The following is a 27643-nucleotide window of genomic DNA, read 5'->3' as shown; positions in this document are numbered from 1 at the left end:
TTTATGTGATCTGTTTTAATGATTTACGCATATAATTTTGTTATATATATTTGATATATACGCTAAGGCTTAAAGTTTCAGATTGTCAATTTAATATTGCAAATGCAAAGAGACCTGACTAAATTAGTTTTGCAGTTTGGCACCACGAAATAAAGGATAATAGAGTAACATCTTTATATTTTCCTAGTCTCTGCTTAGTTGCACAAGAGTTACAGCCTTTTAATTCAGAAAAAAAAGTATATATGATGTATACATGATCCATTTAAGTCCAGTCTCTAGCTCGATTTTGCACCATTATGTCGTTAATATAAAACAACCAAAGGCCAACAGTGACTGTAGGTCATTTAATGGAAATGTCACCACTCATTAATGACACAGTATATACTTTGCGAAACAGAGAACCTGGTTTATTACCATTCAACTCCATCCACCACAGATATTACAGAGCAGATTCACAAGTATTAAGCTTTTTTTTATATAACAGCAGCTTTTTTTCCCCACACTCTGTTCCCCTGACCCCCGATCCCCCTGCCTCCTACTAGGGAAAAGCATTACAGGTGCACAATTTTATTTGGTGTGAAGACTGGCTCCTCAAATCATTCAGCTGTAATCGGTCTCTCTGTGAGGTGTTTTGTTTGTTTTTGTATTTCTGTAGGATTTTGGTACTTTTTTGTTGACAGAGCTGCAGGATTTATATCCACCATCATCATTCACTGCAGGCGCCAGGCTTCCTCTTCTCATTTCCAGACAACAGAAAAGATCTGACATTTACAAGAGGGGGAATTACGACTGTCAACTGTATAAAAATGTACAGTGGCTTTATTGACATACATTCCATAGGTTAAACAGCTGCAAAATAGGAGGCACACCCAGTATTGCACTTCATTAAAAGTTCTGGCTCAAAACATAACCCAGAATATCAAACAAAACTGAAGTGAAGAGTAGCAACTTCGGAATACAGCTATTTTGAATAGTATCATTATATACAAGATTAGATAAATCGTACACTATTTTCCTCCCAAACATAATATTCTTAACAGTCTTATCCACCTTCTTTTTTTGTCCGTCAACCCATGATGCACTTGACAGTGGAGAATACTGTACAAGATTACGAAAAAAGTTTACATACAACAATATTTTAAATTTATAGTTAGGAAGCTGGAAATACGGCCTGTTCCTGTTTTGTTTTTTAACCCACACTGATCCACGGTTTCCTTTAAGCAAATGTATTTCATATTCAATGTTTAATCTTGTATTGTTCCACTTCAGTGATCAGGAGATGTGTAACGTCTATAGAAGCCGAGGGAATACAACGGCCGCATGCAAACACGTCACAAGATATTTCTTTTTTTCTTCTTTTTTTAAAATTCTATTGTTCTTTTTTTCATTCAGGTTACTCAGAATCTGAAGGAGCCCATGGCTTATGTTGTAGCAGAGCCCGGATACTGATGTTAGTAGAAGAGCAGACCTGAGGACTCTTGGCGTAGGGCAGAAACCTGGTCCAGTGTCCAGGAGACTTGACAATGCAAGAGCCAAGCTTCACGGCTGAGCTTCAGCAGCAGCCAGAAATCACAGTAGACAAACTGTTTTTTAGTAATAGTCTTGTTTAGAAGGTGTGAGCATTTCTGCACACCCCACAGCCCAGGGCGAACTCCTCCCCCGTTGGTGGGTGAACCACATGCAAAGGGCACTCCGTACCCTCCAACTGCTTGCCTTTGGGACCTGTGATAGAAAGGACAAGGGTGACATCTCACATGGTTTTTCTTATAGTTATTTCGGTCTGGTCTTTGTTGTCTAAATAATTTAACATTTTCCAAAAGAGTGTAGTCAATAAAATCATTAAGCACCTGCAGGACAATGGGGCAGTTCTTCCTTGGGGACACTGGTCATCCTCTGGAAATCATCATGGCAGGCGTTGCAGAAGTGGGTGGTGCCAAAGCAGAAGAAAACGGCCACCGAGCAGCAGTACCGGCATTTATACTCCAGAAAGTCTGTGCCATGCTTGGAGCACATCTAGTGACAAGTCAACAAGAATCATCAGGGGAAGAGTACATACATATAAGCATCATTTTGAAAAAGGAACAGTCACACATTTTTGGAAATATGCTTATTCGCCGTCTTGCCGAAAGTGAGACGCAAAGATTGATAACCGTCTCAGACATAAGAGTGGTATCAATCTTCTCATCTACTGTAACTCTTGGCAAGAAATAGAATTAGCGTATGTCCCAAAATGTCAAGCTATTATTTTAAATTGGCTATTGTAAAGACAGGATGCTCCCAGGCATCTTTTACCCACCTGAGCCCGGGAGACATCTGAGCATGCTCCACAGATCAGCTCACTGGGATCATAGTCATCTCCCTGTCCGGCCTCCGCGTCGCAGCGAGCCTCTCCCCCAAAATACGCCTGGAAATAAGGGCAACATCAATTTTCAAACCCTAAAACAATATTTAAATTAAAAATGACTTTAGGTTCTTGCACTTGTACCTTCTTGCACTTGTAGCAGACATAGTATGCATATCTGTTCATGGCAAAGCCTGCAGGGTCGTTGTGGAAACGTGCTCCTGGTGTCGTTATAGCCTCACTCTTATGTAGACCCTCATACTCCAGCCTCATCAGAGCCTTTCTCCTCACGTCCTCATAGAGCTCCTTAATGGGGTCCAGCAGGTCCTTGATCACCAAGTGATTGATTTTGTTCTGGAGGCGAACAATGAAACAAACCAGCCCATTGTATTAAAAAGGTAGTTCTGTAGAGTTTACTGTATGTGTCAACGGCATTTCTAAAGTAAACGATGGCAGTGAACAAAGCAGTCAGACTAACTGAGCTGAATCAACTTCAAGGCGTGGTGAAAAAAGTTTGCAACCTCTTTGTTGCCGAGTTAATCTCTCAGGTAACACCTCACCTTGCAGATGGGACACAACATGAACCCAAACGTGATTCGGGGTCCGAGCCAGCGATTTTCCAGAACACGACGAGTACACTGAAGGTGGAACACGTGAGTGCAGTCCAGCTGAGAACAGAACAAAAAGTTTAACATTAAATGAGGAAAATAAATTGAGGTGAATTTCTTCCGCCTAATGGACACATAATATTTAGAGCTACCTGTACTGCAGGAGCAGCAGAGAGGGCCTCTGTGAAGCAGATCATACACATGTCGTCTGCATCCTGTTTCAGACAGCCAGTGTTCTTGTCACAGCCATGGAGACACGGAAGGCAGGCTTCCTCATTCTTGACTCCTCCACAGGGGTGTCCACAAGGATGAGTTTTACTGCAGGCCAGTTTAGCGTACTCCTGAGGGAGACAAAATCAGAGAAACTGGTGAGGCTTAGGAACTACAGTACTTAGAAAATATACAATTTACTACATACTGTACATTACTTAATAGGCGTCTTGTGTGTAAATTGGTTCTCTCTGAAGTGGGTGGACAATGCAATAAACATCCTTTATTTGTAAGACTCATCACAGACTATTCTTTTTGAGGTAATCAAGGAAGTTTAGGGCCTCAAAAGGAGGGGATGCATCAGCTCCCTCAGACTGTGCATGAATCCATACTCATCTTCTCTGTCAGCAAAACCTCAAATTCTTCTCCTCAGGAATTACAGTCTAGTCACTTAACACCAAAATCCTTAGGTTCGGGAATAGGATCTGTATTTTGAATTAGGTACGGTGTTTCAGCAAAACTGGTTTAGGTTATTTTTCTGTTTTGATAAAATATATGTATAACTAATTCATATAATTATATAATTTAATATAATTGCATAGAAGGAACAAAGAAAAAGGCACCTTTATTTATAGAGGTAATCTCATTGAGACACAGGGTCTCATTCTCAAGAGAGACCTGTTTTTATAGAATGGATAGATAGATGTTGGTTAAAATAACATCATAATAAGTTAGGCTTTTTGTTTCTTTTCTTTATACTGCTTTTATTGTTTTTGTATAAATGTGTATACTCTAGTATGTTACACTGTAGTATTTTTAGAGCTTTAATTTCTCTATCAAAACAAAAAGGAACCAGGTGGTTATAGTTTTAACAGATGACTACACAGATGACCAGAAATTACAAGACATCTAGATAATAAACGGTTAAGTTGTCTTGTTAACAGTTGATGTTCAGTACCTGGCAGTCTGGGTCTGAGCAGACGCTGCCCACTGCAGAAAGCTCGGTGCCATTCCTCGTACCACAGAACCTGCAGGCATCTGAGCTGCTGGAAGCTGGTTTACCTGCAAAAGACTTTTAATTACACAACTTAAGCAGTTTTATCAATTACAAATGTGCAGCAAATCATACTCAAAAAAAGCACAGAGGTATGCTCTGTTGCTGTTACCTGTGTGCTCTCTGAACTCCACCATAGCCTTCATAGTCTTGGAGTCGGCCAGAGCCATGAGCCAGAAGAGCTTGGTCCTCCCACAGCCTTCATGAAGGTCCACTTTTATGGCCTCCTCTTCCTCCTTGAACACCTGAAAGCAACCATGAATACAGGATTAAACACCTGCTCATTCTGCTCCATATTCCTTATATAGATTGTTTCATATTATCCAACTAATCAGCAGTTAACACTACTGGAAGAAACATCATGCCAACGACCAACGCTAACCTGTCTCTGATGAGAGCGCGTGCGTCGGTGCAGGTGGAGGAAGCGGTCACAGTCGGTGCAGAGGTTGCCGCACATGTTACACAGGATGATGGCTGCTGTCTCACCGTCATCATGATTGTCACACATGGGCTGTGGATAAAAGGAGGAGTAAGTCAATTTGTTCCTGTCAATTATTTTCACACAGTGTAGCTCTTGGCCTTTTACATCGTTCTCACCATCTGCTTCTGCTGTCCATCTTTGCCCATCCAGCGACCAGAGGACAGCCTGTCGACATGGTCCTGGTCCAGCACGCACAGAGAAGCTAAGGCCAGCCACAGCTATGAGACAGAACAGGATATGATATATGAATAACTAATACCCAGTATTTGTAAACATAGATACATGCTTTGCATATGATGACATATAAGTACATACCCTTGTGGTGGCGATACAGCGTACAGGAGACCGATGCTCCTCCTCCATTTTGGTCAGGGCTATGATGGTCTCAGCAATTGCATTTTTGGTGACTCTGGACCAACCATCTGAAAGGTGACCCTAAAAACAGCAAGAGGTACTTTTCCAAGTGTAATACAATACATGAAAACATGATATTTATAACAAAGATGGCAAATATGGTTCTACATCAAATTAGGCTTGTGTTGTGGAATTTCCAACTCATGCTATGTAAACTGAGATGGTGGTACCCCAGGTCTCATTCAGGTCAGCGACCAACATAACCTCACAGTTCAACTCTGTGTCTCCATGAAAGATGGGAGACACAGCAGCTGTATGATAAGACAGTGCTGCTCACCCTGCCAAGGCCATAGAGAAAGTAAACACACAACACATTTTGTCTGTGCTGAGATATTTGGGCGCCCGCAATATCAGTGTTTACTTAGAAGGTTGAGTTAAACGTAACGCTCCGGCACGAATTTAAATACACCTTCAGGAAGACCGGAACTTCAGAAGTTGGGATGGCACTACACTGTACTGTATAATCCTAAATTCTCCTCAATTTGGGAATTCATTAAATGCTCCTGTGTAATTCATCAAAGTCTCCCGAACCTTCTTCACGTGTGTGAAATGAGTTGTGCTGCTCCTGAGTTTTTCAGCTTGCAGAGAGTTAAAGGGAACAATTTGCAGACTTAAACAACGAAAACTTACAGCTGCCATGTCTTTAACCAGCTTTATGATGATCTCTGCTATCTGGGGAGGAGTTGAGCCTTTCATCCACCAGTGGCTCTCCCCTCTGCGGATGTAGCTGAGCATGACAGAAAGAGGCAACAAGTATGAAAATACTGCCATTTGCCACAAACGGTATCTAATTAGATTTGAGTTGTTTAAAGTCTCATATAATAACATCTCCAAATTTGTATTAGGCCTAGCAGAAAATAACTTACCTGGAGTTGAAGATCATGGGCAGCGTGACAGTGGTGACTCCTTTGCCTGCAGCCATGCCGGCTGTGCCAGAGATGGTGGTGCCTTTGGCTTTCAGCTGCACAGTGAGGGCTTTTGCGATGCAGCCCAGGAACATGTCGAGGATGCAGAGCTTGTTCCAGTCACCCTTTTCTGTGGAGTGGATGATGTCACTGATGTCCGCTGGTGGCAGAGCCTTCACCCCAATGATGCTGGCAAGTCGCACTGGCGTAACCTCGGGAAGGACGCGTCTAAGCAATGATGTGACCTGAGATGAGGTAAGATCAGATGGCAAACAAGAACATAATTTGCATAGTGTCGCAAAGGTATTTACTTTAAAAGCAACACTATGCAACTTTTCCCGCTTCGGTCCCCCTACAGGTTGTCTCATTGGAAATACAGCTGCAGCTAAAAGTTACATAGTGTTGCTTTAACATGTACACACAGAAGAAATGCTTATAAAAAACATTATTTTAAAGTATGCGTTACACCTTAACTGAATGCTAACTCCAAACCACGTCTTGGTCGGCAATAATGTGGCAAGACACATAGCAATAGGCCAGGAAATGCAGGAAAGAAGGAGACTAACAGCTAGTGATGGTCAAATGAAGCTTCGCGAACCACTGTCTTTATTTTCTGAGCTCACTAGATGGCGCTCTCTGTTCAACAAAGGGTTGAAAACACACTGAATTGCCATTCCTTTAACCTTTTTATCTGAACAGAGAGTGCCATCTAGTGAGCTCAGAAAATAAAGACAGTGGTTCGTGAAGCTTCATTTGACCATCACTACTAACAGCTATCAAACAACCCATGCTTTAAAATATCTTTAGAAAAAAGAAAATCTGCTTTGCAAATGTTTTACAATGAAGGAAATGCACTCAATGTGTTTGTTAGACCTCCAGGATACACACAAGGCATTTTGTTGAGAAACTGTTGCACATGACTAAACCTCTAGTTGTATGCGTAAACACTCGCCCACCTGTCTCTGTACTCTCGGGGAAGCCGTGTGAAGCAGTGAAAAGAGGTCTTGCATGAGTGTTAGTTGCTGAGCTAGGTACTGGCGGCCAACGTTGGAGCCACTGAGAGCCAGGACCATGGACAGGAGCTCAAAGCAGTAGGCGTCTGAGGAGGCGTCATCGTCACTGGGCTGAGAGTTTGCGTTCTCTTTGCTGGAGATGGCGTGCTCCCACTCCTCCCTTACACGTGTGGCCTCCATACGAATGGCCTGGACGATGTGCGCACACACCTGGGAATGGAAACACACATTAAGTTAGAGGGCTGAGATAATAACTCGTCCTGTTGAATGGTTTGAAGATCTGACTATTTACCTGTTTCTGGAGGTTGGTAAGTTTGCTCCTGCTGAAAATGATTCCCACCATGTGCTCTTTAAGGTCTGCGTCAGATGTAACCTTTTTATAAAAATGTAAAAAAAAAAGTGTCAGGTTGAAGGTCACTAAATATTTTAGCAAGTTAAACAGTACAGGTAAACTGTCACAGTGCAGACCTTGTCTTCTCCCTCAGGTGATGAAAGAAGGTTTTTCTCCTCTTGCTCTGGAGTGGGCTCTGCATCTCCACAGATAAGTTTTCCAAAGACCTAAATGTACACAACAAAGTAAACTGTAAAGTTTCCAAGAGAGTCCAGATACTTGTCAGGTGATTTATAAGGCATGTGGATGAAGAATTTAGACAGACCTGCGAGGTGATGAGGCGAAACACTCGGAGAGTCTCAGCCTCACAGTTCTTTTGCTGGGCCATGCTTGCTGAGATCTGTCCTAAAATCTTGATGCTCTCGCCCTCTTTCCAACCAAGAACCTTCACCTGACGCACCCTCAGTGTGTTCTCCGGACCTTTCAGTTCCACCTTGATCACATGATGATCCCCTCCAGGAAGCTCACTTGTCACCCAGCCCATGTGACGCGAGTCAAGGTCAACCTGGGATGCAAAGGCATGGGGATGTTCACAGTGTATTGGCACATGTGCATGTACATCTGTAGTCTAATGTAATGCTAGATCAACCAAAGTGTACCTTATAAGAACAACCCGCTAATTTCATTCTTTATTGTTTCTGCACTTTAAAAAAGGAGTCATTGTGATTTGAAGAAGAGACAAGGGAATTCATCTACAGCTTTATATAACACACCACAGGTGTTCAGACTCAACATTTAACAGGATTCATAAGCACATACTGGTTACACTGTATTCCCACATTACTACCAAATAAACTGACCATACCTGTTTGATTCTGCAGAGGTCCTCTATTGCTTTCCCACATAGGAATGTAACTGATGTGACTTTGTTCTGTGGATATGACAGGGGGAAATTCAAACTTTATAAATATATTGTCATCAATTCCACTTTGCATTTGTACAATAACAATGCTGCAGTTTCCCCCTTACCCCGATGTCTCTGGAGTTGTCCACATGAACAGTCACATTGGTGGCGTTTATGCCTTTCACACAACTGATGCTGATGCTCTTGGTTTTGTTCTTGTCCTCATCTCCAGATTCCCAGAAGGTCTCTGTGGAGCCGTCTGTTAGGCTGCCAATCATGGCAGGGCGACTGGACGTCTTGATGTCTACTACACTGGTCAGATCCTTCAGACAGGTCACCAGGCAGAGATCCTATTATCACACACAGTGAGGTTGGTGGATGTCATAAACACAGATGCATCACAAACAAGAAGACTCTTACTGTTGGTTTAATCCGTATTGACCAACAGAAGACAGATCTGATGTTTAAGTTAGTAAGTGGTTGGTTTCTTGCCTGGCTCATTGCTTCATAGCCTGACTGCACGCTGATGTTGAAGCTCTCCTCGCTGTCTCCATCATCTGACTTGGACAAAATATTGTTGATGTGATGGAAAACGTTGCTCTGGTGGAGGAACTGATGGTCGGACTGCTTGAACTTGAGACTCCAGCACCTGAAGGAAAAACCAATAATAGTTATCACCAGGTCTTCTCCTCTCTTACCTCTACGGCAGTTAAATTAAGTACAAAATGTCAAACCTATTTCCTAAAATTACAACAACAAAAAAAAAAAAGCAGAAATCTTGGAACCTGAATTACCGTAGTGGAATTTGAAATCAATCCATCTACAAAATGTTGGCTGGTATCATTTTTTAAATCATTCAGAAACTGTACCTAAGCGCCATCTGCTGAAGTGAGCTGCCACTAGGAAGTGACATCATGAGGTCAGAGATGGTCTGAAGGAGGCGGTGGAAGGTGTGGGGGAGAGGATGAGCTGCCTCCCCAGCAATAACAATGTCTGACAGAGGGTGTTCACAGACGCCAAGGTCTCTCTCCTATAGGACGCAGAGTAGAGATGTTCACAGATCACAGCAAAAACAAAGCAAAAGTAATGCTGTTGGCTTTTTGCTTTTTTGACGTTTAACCACTCATTACCTGTTCTATGTTTTCTTTGTTCCCCTTGTTCTCATCATCTTCCTCATCTTCAGGTTCAAAGGGTGATGGGGTGAGAGATGCTACAAAATGCCAAAGGATGTCGTGCAGGGAGGTGGTTTGGATCACATTGCACAGCAGCCAGTTGAATGCCTGACAGGGACACCAAGAGGAAACAATACCAATTAGTCTTCTTACGATGTACAAACAAGTCCAACTATGAGCTAATTAATCATACAAATCTAATTGATTAACTAACAATTTCCAGCCAACTAATTGCCTATGACCCTGAGTCACTGCTGGACAAAGAACAACAATTAAAGCAAGACTGAGCTCTGAGATTCAGAGAGATATTGCAGCCTGTACCTCCATGGCAAACACCCTGCAGGCAGACTTTCTTAGTGCATGCCTCATGGCTACTTCCAGGCCCTCCAGGTCATGGTGCTGAATAACAAAAGCTAGAACAGGCCACTGGAAGTTCCTCTCCCCCTTACTGAGGGAGCCATGGGCCGAGATTAGCCTGGATAGCTCAGGAGACGGGTGCCGTAACAAGGAAGATCCCACCTCTGTATGGGGAATAGAGCAGGTTGATGTTACAGATGATGTTGGAGCTCACTAATCCTTAAGTATCACTTCTCAAACGATCACGTGTGGTTACCTGCATCACCACTATGGACCCTGCGTCGGGGCACGGCTTTGACCCGGGCTGGAGAAGGTGAGTGTTGCTTGTCATACTCTGATGCTACGACTGAGTAAGACCTCTGAAACACTGTACGCTTAGCTGTATCGCTGTCTGTGATTGGACTGGTCTCAAGACTAAAAGAGAGCATAAATAGACAGAAACAGACACAGTTAAGCCTATAACACAAAGACCATTAAGACATCAACCCTTCAGAGTTTAAATATAGCACTAAAAGGAGCAAAGGAGATATTGTGGACCACTTAGAAAGACTAATTTCATATCACAATTTCAAGTCACAGTTTTCACTGCTCCACAAATTAACCAGAGAATAGAGCAGCCAGGCTCTTTTGTACAGTATACGATGAGGCTGGTCATTCTTATGATAAGGAGGCATAATTAAGGCACACATTCTGAACAAGATGCCTGCTGTCAAACTATGTACAGTAGAGTGCAGGGAAAAGAGTGGGAGTCACAGAACTACCTATTTGTACGGTGTACTGTATATCTGCAATGACAAAATGGCATTACCTGCTGGTCTGCTCTGAACATGGGAAAAAAACTTCAATCTCTCAAAAAGTAACAGCAACCTGATCTGCCATGACTTCATTATCATGCATACATTATTCATGTATGTATATGTCATGCATAAACAGTATACAGACGCTGTATGAATAGTCTGTAATAATAACTAATTTTGTAAACATGCTAATAAGTGTAAGAAAAACATCGTACTAAGATGTGTTACCTGGGGGGCATTGACTTCATGTTGTTCTCTGGTTCCTCAAACACATTGGGACAGGCATCAGGGGTGACTGAAATGTAAGGTGCAGGAACAGATGTTGAGCGCAAATACCTCATCTCATCTTGGAAAAGGTTATCGTCTTGGTAGGCCCCAAAGTTCTCAGTGTGTTGCCTGAGGGATGAGAGCAGAGTGAGAGAGACTCAAATCATTATTCAAGCACGTGTTACTGTAGGGTTTTCTTATCTATATAAAAAACTATTAACTGAGCTGTCAGCTACCTAGCTAATGTCTGAAGGTAGAGGCAGCCAATTTTATTGGGGAGTTCGTCCGACACGCCCTCCTTGAGGCTGGGAAGCAGCTGGGAGTGCAGGGGCCGGGGAGGGTGGTGGCAAAGCATGCTGGGCTCGGCAGCACTGCTGAGAGATAGCAGGAACAAAGCGTTTGCCCGAATCACCTGGTGGGCCTCCATAGTGGGCAGTGCCCTTGGAGTCTTCACCTGCAGGGGTTTCTTCCTGGATTGTTTCACCTGGTAAAAAAACAGCAGAAAGAATAGCAGATTAGTTTTGATTCAAGTCTAAAAAGTCAGTATGATGTATGGGATGGCGCAGTGGATATGACACATGCCTTTGGTGTGGGAGATCTGGTTTCATTTCCCACTGTGATATATCAACCAATGTGTCCCTGAGCAAGACACTTAACCCATAGTTGCTCCAGAGGTGTGCAGCCTCTGACATATACAGTATAGCAATTATAAGTCGCTTTGGATAAAAGCGTCAGCTAATTGACATGTAATGTAAGAAGCTGACCTGGCTTCATTAAAAGACGGAGACACATTTAAGCACTTGCAAAAGTAGGCTACCTTTTCTCTGGCGGCAGTCTGTTTCTCTCTCAGGTATTTTTCCCGACAGCGATCACACACCAGGTACCAGGTGCTGCCTCCTATGCCTCCATCTCCACAGTTTCCAGCCCAACCACCACAGAAGTGGCCAATGCTGTTGTAGCCCTGGCCTCCAGCATAGCGGCCACAACCTGCCACAGAAATACCAAGTAGGGGTGTTTAATATGCACAGAGTACTTTACCCAGTAAAATACAGTACCCTTATTTAAAATTACAAAACTTCTAACCAGAACTTTCTGAATTCCTACCTGGGTGAGCCTGTCTCATATGGTAGGTGACAGGGTAAGGGTGAGATTCCCCGCACAGCTCACAGATGGTGTCTTTCTCCGGACCACCCATGGCGAGCTGTGCCATCTCTCCAAACAGATTCCCTCTTGGACGCACGTCTGCCTTTTCCCTCTTCTTCTTCTCCTTCTTTGCCTTTTTACCGTCTTTCTCATGTTCCTTCCTTTTCAGGATGGCACTGGACCCCGGGCTGGGGAAGATCATGTTCTGAGTGGCTGCCTTGATGGTGGCCATAGAAATGTCCTCCCAGAATGCCACCAGATGTTGTAACGTTAATGGTAAGATTGACTTTGCCCTCATAGTGGGATGAGAAGTCATCTCATAGGAAGTGGCCTCTCCTTTCCCCTCCTCACACTTCTCTGGCAGTGGAGGCTCTTTCAGCATGGACAGCACCTTATTTTTGTTGATGCTTCCCATTTTAGAGATGTCCGGGCCATGTGGAGCAATATTAAACATGTTCAGTGCAGAGGAAATCTCTAAGGAGTGGCGGTTCTTTAACTTGCTCTCCTTCTCCTCAGCACCCTGTCCTCCCAGGGAGCTGCGGATGGGGGCGTGCTCTTTGGTTAAATCTGGGTTGAACTTGAGGAAGGAGGAGCAGGCCATGGCATCGTGGACAATACCTTCATGCCACAGGAATGCCGCGAAGACTGCTCGTGCACATTCAGCCACAGAAGGCGACATGGCCTGTTTGGCAGGCTCTGTGGCCCTTGATATACTCTCACCTTTAAACAGAGGCCCTGATTTGTCCTTCTTAGGGCGCGTGTGTCGACTGGAGCTTTTGCGGCTGACTTTGGGTGAAGCGCGGCTCTCTAGTTCCTCTTTGACAGGGGCTTTGCCAATGCTAAAGTGCACCTTGCATGATCCGTCTTCAGCATTATGAGCCTCCGCGTTCTCATCATTGCCATCCTCGGACAGGAGAGCACTAGAGGTGCACACCTCCACCACTTCACTGTGGAGGTTCTCCTGGGTCACATGAGGAGAAGGAACACGGTTCTCTGCATTACTGATAACGCCTTGATTTGGATCTTTGGGAGACAGTTTAGGTTTGGGAGAGGTAGACCTGCCTCTAAGTGGCTCTGTAAGGGGAACCTTCTTCTTTCTAAGTGTGTCTGGGTCCAGAGTGTATGAATCTGATTTGGACCTCTCTCTGGGAGGGTCCAACTGGGCTTTGGAGGAAGGGCTAACTTTGGGTGGAAGGTTCTTGTCATGGTGGGCTGAAGAGGAGTGCTGAGACGAGGTGCTGGAGGGACTAGACCTGCCTGAAGAGGATACGCCTTTCTGTTTGGGAGAGGAGGAGCGAGAGCCAGGGTTTGGGGACTCAGCCCGAAGCCCCGGAGTTCTACCATCAGCCTTTAGGGCCTGTAGAGTGTTGTGATTGGGCGAGTGGGAGCGGCTGTGAGAGTCAGACCTCAGTTTTGCTGTGTCTGACCGCAGGATGAGGGCTTCGCTGGCTGAGAGTCCACCCTCCCCTGTCTTGCTCCTGTTCTGTTCGAATGAGCGGCTTCCCCGACTCTCCTGTTTGGGCGAGCGATTCTCCTGACGGTGTTTGGAGGCTGGGGACATGGGCCGTGCACCAGGCATCAGGTTCCCTCGCTCACCTAAACATTAATTATTCAAAACACAGTTACACCAGAAAAAAGGACTTAATCAGTGGTAAGGGTGTAACCATTTAACTCTAAGCATAACACTCAAAACCTGAGTGGAAAACAATGTAATGTTGAAAATATAAGGGAGAATGCAATGAAGGGCCGAAAGACGTGTAAGTCCAGAAGGTGAAAGATGTTATACCTTGACAACAATGAGTGATATATTTTCTACTTTACTAGATGAGTGTTTCTCTCACAGCTTTGTCTGTCTATTACTGTACCAGACAAACTCTGATATGGATGAAGATAACTAGTGGACCATGGAAGAACTGATGAAAGATGAATTCCAGCCCAGTCCTGGGACCTCTCATACTAATACAGATCTAGCATTAGTGGAAACTTTATATCCATTAGTCTAGTGACCACAAACATCAGAGTCAACTGAATTTAAGGTCCACCTATTTTTAAACAGAACTTTAAATGAAAACTCATGTGTTTATTATGCACCTTCAGTTTTTCCTCTTTATTATAGTAGTGTGTTTGGCCACGTCCTACTTTAGGGCCACAGATGTTAAGGTTGGCACTCAAACAAGATGCCCAAAATCTTTTTCACATGCTAACATACAAAGCCCTTTGTTCATCACAGAACAGTCTGTTTTTTCTTGGGTTCCTACCCACCCTCTGTTCAGTCTGAGGGAGGCATGCATGCTGTGATTACCCACCCTTTTGCCTTAGAGCGAGAGATGAGAGAGCAGTACCATGCCCAGCCACGGACACATTGCTTTTGTGCACACGCTCGCGAGAAGCAAGGCGGCGTGATGAACCATCTACAGCGGAAAACAGTGGAGCAGGTAAACAAACAAGGCATGGAACGCAAGGGGGCCACCACAGAGAGAAAGAAAGAAAGCACAAAGAGGCAATGGGGTCAAGTCGAGAAGGTGAAAATAGAAAGAGGCAAAAGGACAAGTTAAAGTGACGAGAAGATCAACAGATAAGTAGAGAAACATGAGGAGAGAAACACTTAGAAGATAGAATAGATAGAAGAGGAAAAGAGAAATTACAGAGCCCTGGAGGTGTCATGGAAACAAAAACTATGCTGTGCACACAATATAGTAATTTGTGCTCGAAATGTAATATCATATATATATATATATATATATATATATATATATATATATATATATATATATATATATATATATATATATAGCCCTTTTTTCAGCATTCAGTCAGCTTGAAGTTTAAAGAAGACGACAAAGAAAACATTTACGAAGTGCTCCACAACGTTGTAGATGAGTTTCTATGAAGATCCTCAGTAGATCAAGTTTTTACAGCAAAAGAGTCCGTTATCCTGTAAAATAGGTTTAAAAAGCCAAGTTCCTAATTTTTTCCACATATCTCCAAGATCAAATCAAAACCATAAATCTATTGAAGTGATCCATAGTGAGTGTGAAGGGTACATGCACCACAAGACTGAGGGCATGAAGGTGATAAGTTACCTATATGCTAAATTAAGAGCACAATTTATTAATTTATGCACAATGTTTTTCCAAGACACCCCCCGGGCTCCGTGAGAATTAGACAACCAGGTTAAAAAAATAAAATAAAGATTACCACAAGTAGAGAGAAAGTAGCAATACAGAAGAAAGAGAGCTACACAGGCTGAAAGAGTTAAACAGATATTGGATCCTGTTCTAAAATAATCTCAGTTAAATTATGGTATTGTGGTATGGTATTTGAATTATCCATTGAAAGTACAAGCTACTATATTAGTATGGGTTATATGTAATATTACTTACTGTGTATTAATAACTTGGCTGTTTGTTTTTTTTGCTGTTTTAGGAGATTATTGTAGACTGTAAACAACTATTAAGACTACGGTTGTTTACATTTGCAGTGAAGCCCTGGGCTGGTTGAAGCAGAAAATGAAACAAGTTGTTAATCAAGGATGAAAGATGCAGATCGGAAATTAAATCAGCGCGGCAAATGATGAGGAAAAGAAGAAAAAGCTGACTTAACAAGAGAGCAAGCAGAAAAATAAGCAACTTGGCCTACTACTTCAGCAAATGGCAAAAATATCCTTTTTAACAAACGTTAGTCCAGTATTTAAGTTTGAAATCTGTTTTCAAAAACAAGTGAAAATACCTGTCAATGCATGAAGGCAGTGTCACCTTATTTGTTTTTTTATAAACAAGATTTAAACATTAAATAATAGACACATTGGCTTGTTGGGGATATTACTGCACTGTAGAACATAACTACACTATTATGTGTCACACATCACTGCTGCCCTCTCGAGAAAATACATAAAATAGAATGAACGAATCAGGAACAAATCAGGAAAACTAAAAGCTGGGAGGAAAAGGATCAACACCTGTGCAAGCAAGTGCTGTCAGAAAGCAGGACAGACTTACTCAGAAGCTGTGGTTGTGGCTGAGACAGTTGGGAGGGGGATTGTCCAAACACAAATGGGCTGTGGACAAGAGAAGAGGAGGAGGAGGAGGAGGAGGAGGAGGAGGGAGGTTGGGCGGCTTGCTCAAATACGGAGGAGGAGGGAGCTGCTGAGAGGAGGGGCCCAGACTGAATGGAATTCAGTATGCCACTCAACCGGTCACCTGCAAACATGGAGACAGAGGATGGGGAAAAACTACAGCTTATACTATGGTTTGAGGTTTCCAAAGGGGGGTGAGGATCATTCAGAGTTTATATACTATCAGTCATTCAGCCATGTCCCACAACGACGCATGTGCGAAATGGGAGGAGCTGCCAGGGTCCCAGAAGTAAAAAGTCCTATTCGTTTTCTGTAAAGACAATGCAAGAGGATTGGCAGGAGCAATTCCAAGGCTTGGACGGGCATCCAAAAGGTGAGCAACTGGGTCAAGAAGCATCTGGTCCTACTGTATGATTAAAAAGTTGAAAAGGTACAAGCCCAGGCAGATAAAACATAAGGGGAGAAGTGAACTACAACTCCCAAGAAACATTTGCAAATTACGTTTGCAGCCAAGTTCAAATGCTGTTTAATGTGCCGCAGCTGATCAGCTAATTAGCTATCTAGCCTGAGCAGTGCACTTTTCCGCAGTGAATGTTTGTTTGGTGGCTCGTTCGAGAAGCTAAGGTGCAGAACAAGACGTGTGTTTGTAAATTAGAAAAAAAGGAAAATTTTGCAACTTTAGTCCGTCATACTAATGTTACTGCTTCATGCAATATTTGATTGGTTGTATCGGAATAAGGTCTCCACTTATGTAGACTAATACCTAATGGTATTTTGTCAAATTAATGTAAATCTAGGGGGCGCAATCATGAAACCAAAAAATATATCTAAATGTCTCCCTTTTTCTCAAATGAGAACACAGGAGGTGATTCACAGAGCATATATGTATGCTGTAGCAGCCAAAAGCAATTAACATAAACCTATACTATTGATATTATCCAGCAAACTCTTGTGTTTCTATATTGCAGAGCATTTGTCAAACAGGGTTTGACAAATCAACTTTCAAACAGGGTTCTACAAAAACTGCTTCCAGAACCAGCAGCTCCTTCCATTTCGCAACTGTATTTGGGGAAAGGATATATTGAGGGAGGGGCAGAAATGGTTCTCTTCTCATGTATTCATTTCAAGCGTCACTCTTCGAAAAGAAAGCCTGTGTGTCTTCATCAGAAGTTCCAAAAAAACGTGCTGGGAGAAATTGGACCTTTCTCCATATAATGTATATAGAGCTGACACTGCATCAGTAATCATTCAAAAACTCTTGACACAACTGACTAGTTGTCAACCAGATATAAAACCCAGTCACTGTCTCGTTTTTGAGCATAGACTCTAACAAATATTGACAGAGTCTGAAATGTAGGTTTCTGAAGAGACATTTTGAAGTCTGGAGTTTAAATCCGTTGCCATTTCATCAATTGTTGGAGCCAGAAATGAGAAGCTGCCTGGGTGAAGCCGAGATGGTGAAATCTACCACCATGGCTGAATATTAAAAGCCTGAGAGACCTAGCAGTAAGGTTGCTCTCCAACTTGCTCAAAGAGTTTTGCCAGAGGCTGGTCCATCAAGCAGACCAGTCTGAAGGTGATCCATCTATAATGCTGCCTCACAGCATGATGGAGCCATCACACAGGTGGCTAGTAATTCAAACCTTCCATCAGATGGTTCAGCAGGAGCAATCACCTTGACCTAGAATTGCAAAGGCCTGCAGCCTCCTAAGGGCTTGCACAAACATTCAACTTGTTGTGGTAGCTCTCTGTTTAGAGAGCGTTCCTATTCAGGATACATGTGCTGGCCCACAAACTTTGTGAGGTTTCAAAATGGCACAGCACTATTTTTGGCTAATGCTGTATTGAGTGTGGGGTTTACACTCAAAAGACAGCTTGTCTCGAAAATGGAATAGAATGGAGTCTATTCCATTTACCCAATATACACCTTGCCAATGTATGCATTCTGGGGCAAATTGGTCACATGGCATCAAAAGCCAAGCGTGAATGCAACCAAGAAGCATTTGATATATATTGCCATCAGATTGCTCAAAACACCTCGGAAAAAAAGGTGATGTTGAATAGAAGAAATGTTGAAAAGGTATAAATGCATCCATCCCTCCATGTAGCCACATTAAGTCGTCACATAGCCAAAGTGACACTGAAATTTGTCATCTTTTGACTTATCATATTAAAGCAACAGATACATTTGCAATCAGACACAAGGCTTAATAGCATGTTAACATTGTGTAGCAAACAGATCCAGGTGCATTTCCATCACCCTCTGGATTGGAGTAAGGCCTACACAGCTTTGTATTTAGCACAGTAAAAGAACATTAGAGGCAATCAGACTTGTGATCTGCCCAACAAAGACACATATGTGGCCAAGTGTAAAATCTGGCTTTTATCCAGACACTTGAAATAACAAGTGTGAATGGAGCCTTTATGCGTTTAAACATTAAAATAACGTTGTATTAATTGATTGGCTCTCTGATTGGCATGGCTAAGTGTTTCAACAGGTAAGCCTCCTTTTTCAAGCAGTGAGGAAGAGGTAAGCCGTTTGAAAGACAATTGACACAGCGTCAGCATGATATTCAGGCAGATACACAGACACGTTTGGGGGCATCCAATCTTTGATGGTGTAGCAGAATTGATGAGTTCATACAGGTGATGTTTTCAGTATTCAACTATAGTCTTAAGAAAACAAGGATTATATAAATGATCAAATGTTTTCTAAGCGACTAAATTAAGGCGAGAGAGTGAAATCACAGATACGTGTTCAGGGCCAGTTATCTGTGTTGGGCTAGCCCACATTGCCCAACTAAAGAGAGCCCAGAGTAGTCAAAATGAAAATAAGCACACTGACTGGCCCATGCACACAGACAAAGACATATGCCCAACATTGCAGAGATGTTAGGCATGAAATTACAACAGTGAACAAAATAAAAACCATGCATAAATAAAAGAGATGATAGATTAGTGATTGATGGCACCTGTGATTTTAAAGAGATTGACTGACCCATACTGGATCGCATATACCTTGTGGATGTGCTGCTATAAACTGTGGAGGTCAAGTGACGTTTAGTTCCCTCGTTTTGAATAAAAGAGGAAATCGGACTTGCTGTTATATTGTGATATAACTATATAACTAAAGGTGGTGAAAGTGTCTACATTCCTACAACTAAAATGGAGTAATGTAACAAACAACTTACGAGAAAAAGTCTCAAAGCATAGGGAGAAGTCAGAGAGAAAATAAAGCAGGGGATAATAAAGAAGGGTGCAGAGTGAAGTCAGAGATGAGGTATACATCAGTAATGACAAAACATCACTCAAAATCTTTTAATACACCCTGAGGACTCAGAAACGTAACTTCGACGTGAATGATTAGCATAAAGCAAAGTGGATGTTGAAAGCAAAGTGATATGCAGTTTAAAGATATGTTCTAGAAAGTTTGTCTATGAAAAACCTACTCTACATCAAGTTGACCTCACCTTTGTTGTTGGAGATGCCATAGTCAAAGCCCTGCGCTCCATTTGAAGTTGTGGCTCTGTTGAAGGCCTGCACAGAGAAAGGGCTGGGTGGTGGGGTCTGGGCCCCGTGCTCAAGCAGTGCTTGTTCTATAAAGCAGATTAAATTATGGTATGTTACAATTGATCACATTTTGAGGTTCAAAACTTTTTCCCCATTGAGTGTGCCTTACCTTCATCGTGGCGAAGGTACTGATTTCCACCACAGTCTCTGGCCAATGACCAGGCCTCTCCTTCATCACTCTCACAGAACTCCACTACACTGTTCTTATCCAGCTGTACCCAGGTCCCCTCTGAGTTGACCACCTGATACACAAACAACACTCTTTATCCATACTCATACACACACACACACACACTGAACACTTTGTCACTCACACAGCACATTCACACGCTCTTTGTCAACCCTCATCAAAAAAAAAAAAAAAAAGTCATAGCCCTTTTCCATATCAACCCCAGAACATCCATGTTATTACTGCACAGGCAAAACAATGACAGAACCTCTACTGCAGTAGATCATTAACATGCAAACATTCAATTTATCTGATTGACACATACAAAATCCACAGCTCACATGAATTTGATTTTGTGTATCAGCAGACACTGCGTGACAAAACTGATGGAAGCTAAAATAAAAAATAAAAAACTTACTCTAAGAAAGGGGAAGCTTATTGAAAGGTAAATGCATGAGGTTGTTTTTTCTCAATTCCCTGAAATATTATCATTTTGGAAAAACAGACAGATGGAAGTATTAGTATGTGCAGGCTACACCTCTCAGATCTCAGACAGGGCATTCCAGTACAGGCTCAAAAAGGAAACTATTGAACAGCATGACACACCACAGCAGCCAATGACAGGTCATATCCAAAAGACGGGAGGCTCCACTCATCGCTACGCCAAAGAAAATTTAGAGAGTTCAAAGTACCAAAGTTATTGACAGGATTGTTAAAAGTGCAAGAAAGATGCAGGCAAGGCACAGAAAGGCTCCAGCATTTTGTGATCAGACTTCCACTGAGAAGTCTCGAGGCAGCTGAATATGACACCCTGAAACGGCAATGGATTTATAGACAAACTGAAATTAGTAAATCAGTAAGCACGCGGAAACGTTGCAGCCGCAGGAGTTGATAAGACCTCGAGTGGAAAGATACACAACACACACCCAGAAGCACCTGATGTATTCCCCTTAGAAAGAGAGATTGCATTCTTTACATTCAAAATCAATTCAGTTTAGGAAAAAGAGGGAACTCTAATTTCTGAGAATTGAGGCCAAAATCTACCAACATTAGCTATATTACATTACGTGATCTAAACAGACTGATTTATTCACCTCTAGCCACAAAAAAAAACACATTGCATTATTTGGGGTGAGTGCGTACCTCGCCTATGGCCTTGACCTTGTTGCCAAGAACTAACATTCCAATGGGGATACCCCTAAGGTTTGGGCAGCTTCTGATGTTGTGACCAGAGGGGCCGGTCTTCACTACCTTATAAAGCCCCGGGCCGCCGCCCTGCCCTGCCCTGTTCTGCACCCGAATGGGGGCCTCTTGGGAAGGGCAGCTGCTCACCTCCTTTACGTTCTCCTCCGATTGGCCCCTGACCTCCTGCAAGAGGTAAGAGCATGGATTAGAGCCAAAGTACAGTAACACAACAACAGGCTGCAAAAATGTAAACGTCCAGGACAAGGTTGAGACAGCTAAGTCCTGAAATATTATGGCGAAGAGCCACTGTCTGCAGTGTAACAGGGAAAGAGCTGTATGCACAGTTATAAATATGTCACCTGGACATGTGCAAGGCCTTTAAGCAATAGACATTTTGGGAATCATTTGCTTTCATGCTAAAAGTTATATGAGAAGACTTTTCACATCACTCTCATATCTGTCCATTAAAATACGTATGAAGCTACAGCTAGCAGTGTAAAAACAACAAGTTGCAGTTTTACAAGGGGGTCATGGTGGGACTTTTTCTTGGCAGGGCGTTCCATAAGTTCCTGGAATCGTCTTGTTCCTGTTCCCGGCAAATAAATAGTCGAGCACATAACCCCCATAAAAGCACAACCTTCAGTGTCTGTATGGATTAAACAAACAAAATATACTATATATTAATTAATTAATTAATTAATTAATTAACTAACTTTAGAGGTGCCGATAGGTTTCTGGTCTCTATGCAAAGCTAATCAAACCAGCTGCTAGCTGTAGCTTTATATTTACAGTACTGACATGAGAGTGTTTCTCTATCTTCTCATCCAACTCACTGCAAAAAGCAAATAAGCATATTTCCCAAAATGTCAAACTATTTCAAAATGTCTAAAACTACTTTGAGGGGTTGCGTCATGCTCAGAAGAGATGCTCTTGTTTTACAATTACTAGATATAACATGACATGGATAACTGCAAACCTAAACTTAGCACAAAAAGTAAGGACATTTGTGTTTGGTAGATTATTTCTCTGTGGTAACAATGCTTTTTGGCAATAAATCTTATACCGTTGAAAAGCCTGTTTAGTTCCCTTTCCATTTGTAAGGAACATGCATTTGTGGGATGAGCAGCATTTTGCCAAACAGGTTATTTTGCTGTTGCTATGGACACTTGTTTTGAGCTTCTGGTACCCCCAGGTGTTGCCAATCAGGTGCCTGATTGCTACCTGATTGGCAGCACCTGTGAGCATGGGCCCTACTACTGTAAGTACAGCTACAGTAAGTAAGTGTCTGCTCCAAGAATCGGGGGATGTCAAAGACAGGCCGCGAAGTGGGCATCCCAAGAAGATGACGCCCCAAGAAGACCATTTCTACACCCTGTCAGCACTTCGGTGCCGTAGGCTGACTTCTACAGATTTGCAGTCAAGGTTTGCAGGACGATATGGCTGACAGCTCTCTGCCCAGACAATCCGGAACCGACTGCACGCAGCCAATCTCCGGTCTCATAGGGCTGCCAGGAGTCCTACCATGACTGCCCTTCACCGTCGGGCCCATTTGTGCTCGTGTCGGCAACACGTGCACTGGAACATGAACATGTGGAGGAACGTTATGTTCAGTGATGAGTTGGATCAGGGCGTCAAAGTGTGGAGAAGACGTGGAGAACGCTATGCCGATTGCTGCACCGTTAGAGTAACACCTTTTGGTGGAGCCAGTGTGATGGTGTGGGGCGGCATCTCCCTCACTGGAAAAACGAGGCTAGTCATCATTGGAGGCAATCTCAATGCAGAGAGCTATAGAGATGAGATTCGGCAACCAGAGGCAATCCCATATCTCCACAGTCTGGGACCGAACTCTATCCTCCAAGATGACAACGCTTGCCCCAACAGGGCGGGGTTTATTAGAGACTACCTCCAAAATGTGGGAGTGGAGAGGATGGAATGGCCTGCCAGCAGTCCTGACCTCAACCCCATTGAACACTTGTGGGATCAGCTTGGGTGTGCTGTTTGTGCCAGAGTGACCAACACAACCACATTGACTGACTTGCGACAAATGCTGGTTGAAGAATGGGATGCCATCCCACAGCAATGTGTGACCAGGCTGGTGACCAGCATGAGGAGGAGGTGCCAGGCTGTTGTGGCTGTGTATGGTTCTTCCACACGCTACTGAGGCTCCCGTTTGTGAAATTAATAAATTGTTCAATTGCCAATATGTCTTGTTTCTTCAAACTTCAATCATCCAATCCACCAAACGAGTCAATGGCAGAATAAGCTGTTTGGCATTGGCAGAGAAGATTTGGCAAATTTTTCATGGGCGCAACCCACATACTCAGCACTGCTGCTCATCCCACAAATGCATGTTCTTTACAAATGAGGCACCATTTGAAAGGGAACTAAACAGGCTTTCCAACGGTATAAAAATATAAATTGGTTTATTGCCAAAAAGCATTGTTACCACAGAGAAATAATCTACCAAACACAAATTTCCTTACTTTTTTGCGCTAAGTTTATATAGACTTCCATCCTCAACAGCAGAAGTGATATTCCAAAGCTGCATTTATTCCCCCATATTTCAAAAAATACATTTCTGTAGATACATTTTAAGCTTCAATATAATTGAAGATCCAAATACTCATATTACATATTATTAATACTAATTCAACACGTCATTCAACATTGTAGTGATGCAGTTAAATGGCCAACAGACAGTAAGTAGAATGTTCACTTATTTTTGTACAGTCTAAAGGGTGGCATGCTATGGCACACAAGGGTAAAGGACTATGCCTTTCAAACAAGACCTCATGCAACAGACTGGACATTAGTATCTTCAACCCCATGCAACATACAAGCTTGAACAGTAATAATTAAAAAATCCCAAATGTGATCACTGCAGAATCTATTGGACAGTAGCCATTGACATGTTTTGTCACTGTACTGTCAAAATTCAACAAAACAGACAACCATGCAACTCTGGTTTGACCTCTTATGCCTGATAGGAAGACTACAAAGTCACAAGGGGTTCAAGAGGACAAGTAGAGTGACAGATAGATGATAAGCTATGGGGCAGTCAAGCTATGTATCCCTCCTTCATACAACTCACCTGTGGCGGGAATATAGTTAAGGGAGTCCACGACAAAAAGCCGATATCTCTGACTCCTTGGCTAGCGTTAAAGACATTCTGAGCAACACATCGTGAGACAGTCAAGGAACAGTAGATGACCCATGAAAGGAGAGAAAACAGGTTGGGGGAAGGCGCTCATGTATTTTTTTGGAAGAAATAAATAATTTTTCGCCTAGGCTCCTCTGGAGTTCAGCATCAGAGGTTATTTAAGAAGGTGAAGAAGAGACAACAGAATCTGATAGGCCAGTTAGTGAAATCGTGGAGCACTGATAAAAGGGGCCAAGAGGAATTGCCTGTCAAATGTTTGAGCACTTTACAATAAGTGTAAGATCAAATGCATTAAAAAAAAAAAGAAAAATACAAAACCAGTTGCAGGGGCAAAAAAATAATTGAAAAGTTCACTCCAAAACACCACAGGGTCATTATTTCCAAATCCATGACCAAATGAAATACATGTATAAAGAAGAAACTTCCAAAAAAATTCCCCACTTGGATGATGTAGTGTGTCATGCTGTTCAGACAGAAACCTTACACGGAAGCATTCTAGCACCTAAAGCATCCCAACGCAAAGGTGGAATTGTAGAGCAGTAGAGGTACCATTTCCTATTGAAACGTTTTTGTGGACCAGTGATTGCTTCATGACAGAAAACCACCTGGATGTTAACATCTTACAGATACTTTCCCTGTTACTGCAATATTTATGTCTTAAATTATACCCAGTCACATTCCTTATTTTTTTATTATTCTGTTGCATATTATGGCGGTTTTTGTGGCATGAAACAAAATGTGATAGAAACCCTTAGTATCACATGCTGTGGTGTGCAAGTGTTTATGAATTGTGAGTGAGATACAATGAGGAAAAGAAGACTAGACAGTGCAGACTAACCAACTTCACCACAGGATGAAATTGTTCCTTTACTATCTTTTTCCTTGTCTGTCAATTCCTGCATTGGGGTTCACTTCAATGAACCAAACATATATATACTGCCTAAGCATGTGAGCATTTAAAAGTGCTGTGTCCAACTAAACACGCCATTGTCACTTAATGGTGAACATTCTGCCTTTAAACATGAGTTAATGCATGCACGCTCCCAGCTGCTGTGTCTTTGTACAGTTTGTTAGTGAAAGTTTCATACTCAGTCTTGCTCAAATAGATATTTCATGCAAGAGAACACCGCACAAGTTATACTCTGATGAAGTTCTCAATTTACCATGCTTCGAGTACATTTGGGGAGAGGGTGCCAAACACTAGAATCCTTGAAAAAACATTATTGCCAAACAATAATGATGATCTCTGAGCTTTTCCCCAAATGAACAGCACAGGAGCCTTTGTCATTATTAAACTGGGACAGACTGCTCAGCAGGCCTTCTTCTACTTACGTCGGCTGGGACCAGAAGGCTCCTACCCAGGTGCTGGTTAAAAGAGAGGCACCAGGCTTCAGTGTACCCATTCATGCTGGGAACATACTTCTTTACTGTTTCATCATTGAGCCTGAGCCAAACACCATCATCATTGTGGATCTACGGGAAAACAAGCAACAGAGCAGAGCCATGCCGTCCTGTTACTATGGAAACAGGATGGGCAGCACACACACACACACACACACACACACACACACACACACACACACACACACACACACACGTACACACACACACACACACACACACACACACCTGAGGTTGCAGGAAACTCTCAAGTCAAATTAGAGGACAGTATTGTATTGTTACAGCAGGGTGCATGTAAGACATATAGGACATGTCACTAGTGCTGTAACCAAAGGGTGGGAGTGCAGATATTGTGCAGGACTGGGAAATATTATGAATATGTGTTGCATTACAGTACAATCATTAAGTAAATGCTTTGAGTGGTACAATTGTAATTTGGGATTTAAATGCATAACACCCTTTGGATTTATGGTGCAGGCGCTCAAGCATTTCATGAAGCCTCAGAGTGCCTTGCAAGAGTGTGAAGCAAATTAAAGTATAGAGCAACAAATTAACAAGCAAAGTAGTTATCATTTACAGAGGTAAAAAAAAATAAAAAAAAAATAAATACATAAAAGCCACCAAGCAGGACTCAAAAGTACTTCAAACTAGCAATCTAGACAAAAAAATAGGATTACAATACTTATGATTCTATCCTTACTGACTTAAACAAGAAGAAGCAAGGAAATAGAATAAAAGTGGATAGTGCTCCAATTAGTATAGTTCTATGGCATAACTTATATTTTGCCTGGTCTAGAGTCAATTACCTCGTCAATGAAAGTGATGGTGCCATTGACATGCACTATGCCTATCTGTTCACTCTGCAGGGAGGGGTGACTACGCACACGCAGGCCTGCGCTGTCCTTGGACACAAATTTGCGGACCTGAGAGAAGCAGAGGGGAGATGGAGATTGTGAGTGGCAGGAGCAAAGAATAAAAAGACAAAAAGAAAGACAAGTGCAGCAGGAGGAGAAAGAATAGGAAGCGGAACAAGTTGACGGTGGGAGATTGCATCTATTAACCCACACAGAGCTGGCTTCCAAGTACAGACATACAAACAGCCAAAGATAGGCAAAATGTAGGAGCTCAATTTTCAGCAGCACCAGTTAGATGCACTTTGTTTTAATCCACCCATTCATACTGGTGCATTAAAAACCCTGGAACACATGTTATTTTGCTTGTTTCCCCCATTGTGGATTGCAAAATCAAAATACCAAGTTTCACAAAATGATGATGAGCACAACATGCTTAATATCAGTTTGATGAATCATCTGCATTTGAAGTAATTTCTAATCACTCTTTTGACTACTTTTTAAAATATGAGTAATAATCAACCACTGCAGCTTGAATGGATGACACGGCTGAGATACTGTACAGTGTCAGCAGGCACACTGTAACCTCAGTACCGCAAATATCCATAATAAAATCTGAAATTTTTCGCCACACAGTGACAAAAACACTCAACAAACTCACAGGGCTCTGCCTTAATACAGTATATGACTTCCTGATATTGCTAGTTGCTTATTCAACAAAGTAAAGCAACATCACACCTCACTATTATCACCTGATGAAAGCAAAGGAGGTCCAGGTCTGGTAGCCCTAGTTTAGTCTGCCAAGTCCAGGTAAAAATATCTGCCTGTCTTTGCCTCACTAAATGTTTGAATTTGTTTACTAGTGTTTTTTTGGATCCCCATCACCTTGCACTGGACAGATAGCTATCACTTTTTGTGTCTATTGCTTTTTACAGAGCAGAATTTGTTTTAGACCAGCACACCAAAACAACAAGGTAAAACAAAAGCTAAAAGCTGCACAGAGGTGCAAAATAAGATGTTGATTCTCAGTGCGAGTGGGCAGTACTAATAACCCTTTCACATTGAAGGGAGTTCCTTGTTTCACAGCTTTAATCAGATTATTGCTTAATGCGGCTTTTAGGGTAAGAGTTAAGTTAAAGTTACAAAATGGTGTTGACAGGTATACAAGACAGGACGCATTGCTTCTGGTCTGTGGTGTATTTGATGGGTGACTGCATGCGTGCATGCATGTTACA

General features: G+C 42.4%; 1 protein-coding gene across 12 annotated transcripts in view; it reads right to left on the bottom strand.

Annotated features, from left to right (window-relative positions):
- Positions 1–382: 382 nt before the first annotated feature.
- mycbp2 (MYC binding protein 2) overlaps positions 383–27643 on the bottom strand; it is a 64009-nt gene continuing 36748 nt past the window's right edge. For 5 of the 12 annotated variants that reach the window (XM_078262273.1, XM_078262274.1, XM_078262276.1 and 2 more), the window contains 34 exons: positions 26364–26480; positions 25489–25629; positions 20955–21179; positions 19752–19884; positions 19543–19668; positions 15996–16196; positions 11959–13593; positions 11672–11841; positions 11091–11338; positions 10816–10983; positions 10047–10204; positions 9755–9954; positions 9392–9541; positions 9131–9291; positions 8754–8910; positions 8387–8611; positions 8223–8288; positions 7683–7922; positions 7495–7584; positions 7319–7399; positions 6970–7236; positions 5975–6258; positions 5739–5835; positions 5010–5129; positions 4811–4912; positions 4596–4724; positions 4326–4458; positions 4118–4221; positions 3102–3290; positions 2902–3009; positions 2486–2695; positions 2297–2404; positions 1848–2013; positions 383–1722 (listed from right to left, as the gene is read on the bottom strand). In XM_078262273.1, the coding sequence (XP_078118399.1) occupies positions 1607–1722; positions 1848–2013; positions 2297–2404; positions 2486–2695; positions 2902–3009; positions 3102–3290; positions 4118–4221; positions 4326–4458; positions 4596–4724; positions 4811–4912; positions 5010–5129; positions 5739–5835; positions 5975–6258; positions 6970–7236; positions 7319–7399; positions 7495–7584; positions 7683–7922; positions 8223–8288; positions 8387–8611; positions 8754–8910; positions 9131–9291; positions 9392–9541; positions 9755–9954; positions 10047–10204; positions 10816–10983; positions 11091–11338; positions 11672–11841; positions 11959–13593; positions 15996–16196; positions 19543–19668; positions 19752–19884; positions 20955–21179; positions 25489–25629; positions 26364–26480 (6825 nt within the window). In that variant the 3' untranslated portion in view covers positions 383–1606. The remainder of the gene's footprint in view (positions 1723–1847; positions 2014–2296; positions 2405–2485; positions 2696–2901; positions 3010–3101; positions 3291–4117; positions 4222–4325; positions 4459–4595; positions 4725–4810; positions 4913–5009; positions 5130–5738; positions 5836–5974; positions 6259–6969; positions 7237–7318; positions 7400–7494; positions 7585–7682; positions 7923–8222; positions 8289–8386; positions 8612–8753; positions 8911–9130; positions 9292–9391; positions 9542–9754; positions 9955–10046; positions 10205–10815; positions 10984–11090; positions 11339–11671; positions 11842–11958; positions 13594–15995; positions 16197–19542; positions 19669–19751; positions 19885–20954; positions 21180–25488; positions 25630–26363; positions 26481–27643) is intronic. The other 7 variants (XM_078262282.1, XM_078262285.1, XM_078262277.1 and 4 more) reach the window with 6 other exon arrangements.

Source organism: Sander vitreus, chromosome 11 (assembly GCF_031162955.1).
Source record: "Sander vitreus isolate 19-12246 chromosome 11, sanVit1, whole genome shotgun sequence".
In the NCBI taxonomy this organism is placed as follows: domain Eukaryota; kingdom Metazoa; phylum Chordata; class Actinopteri; order Perciformes; family Percidae; genus Sander; species Sander vitreus.
This window is presented reverse-complemented; position numbering and strand designations above follow the sequence as displayed.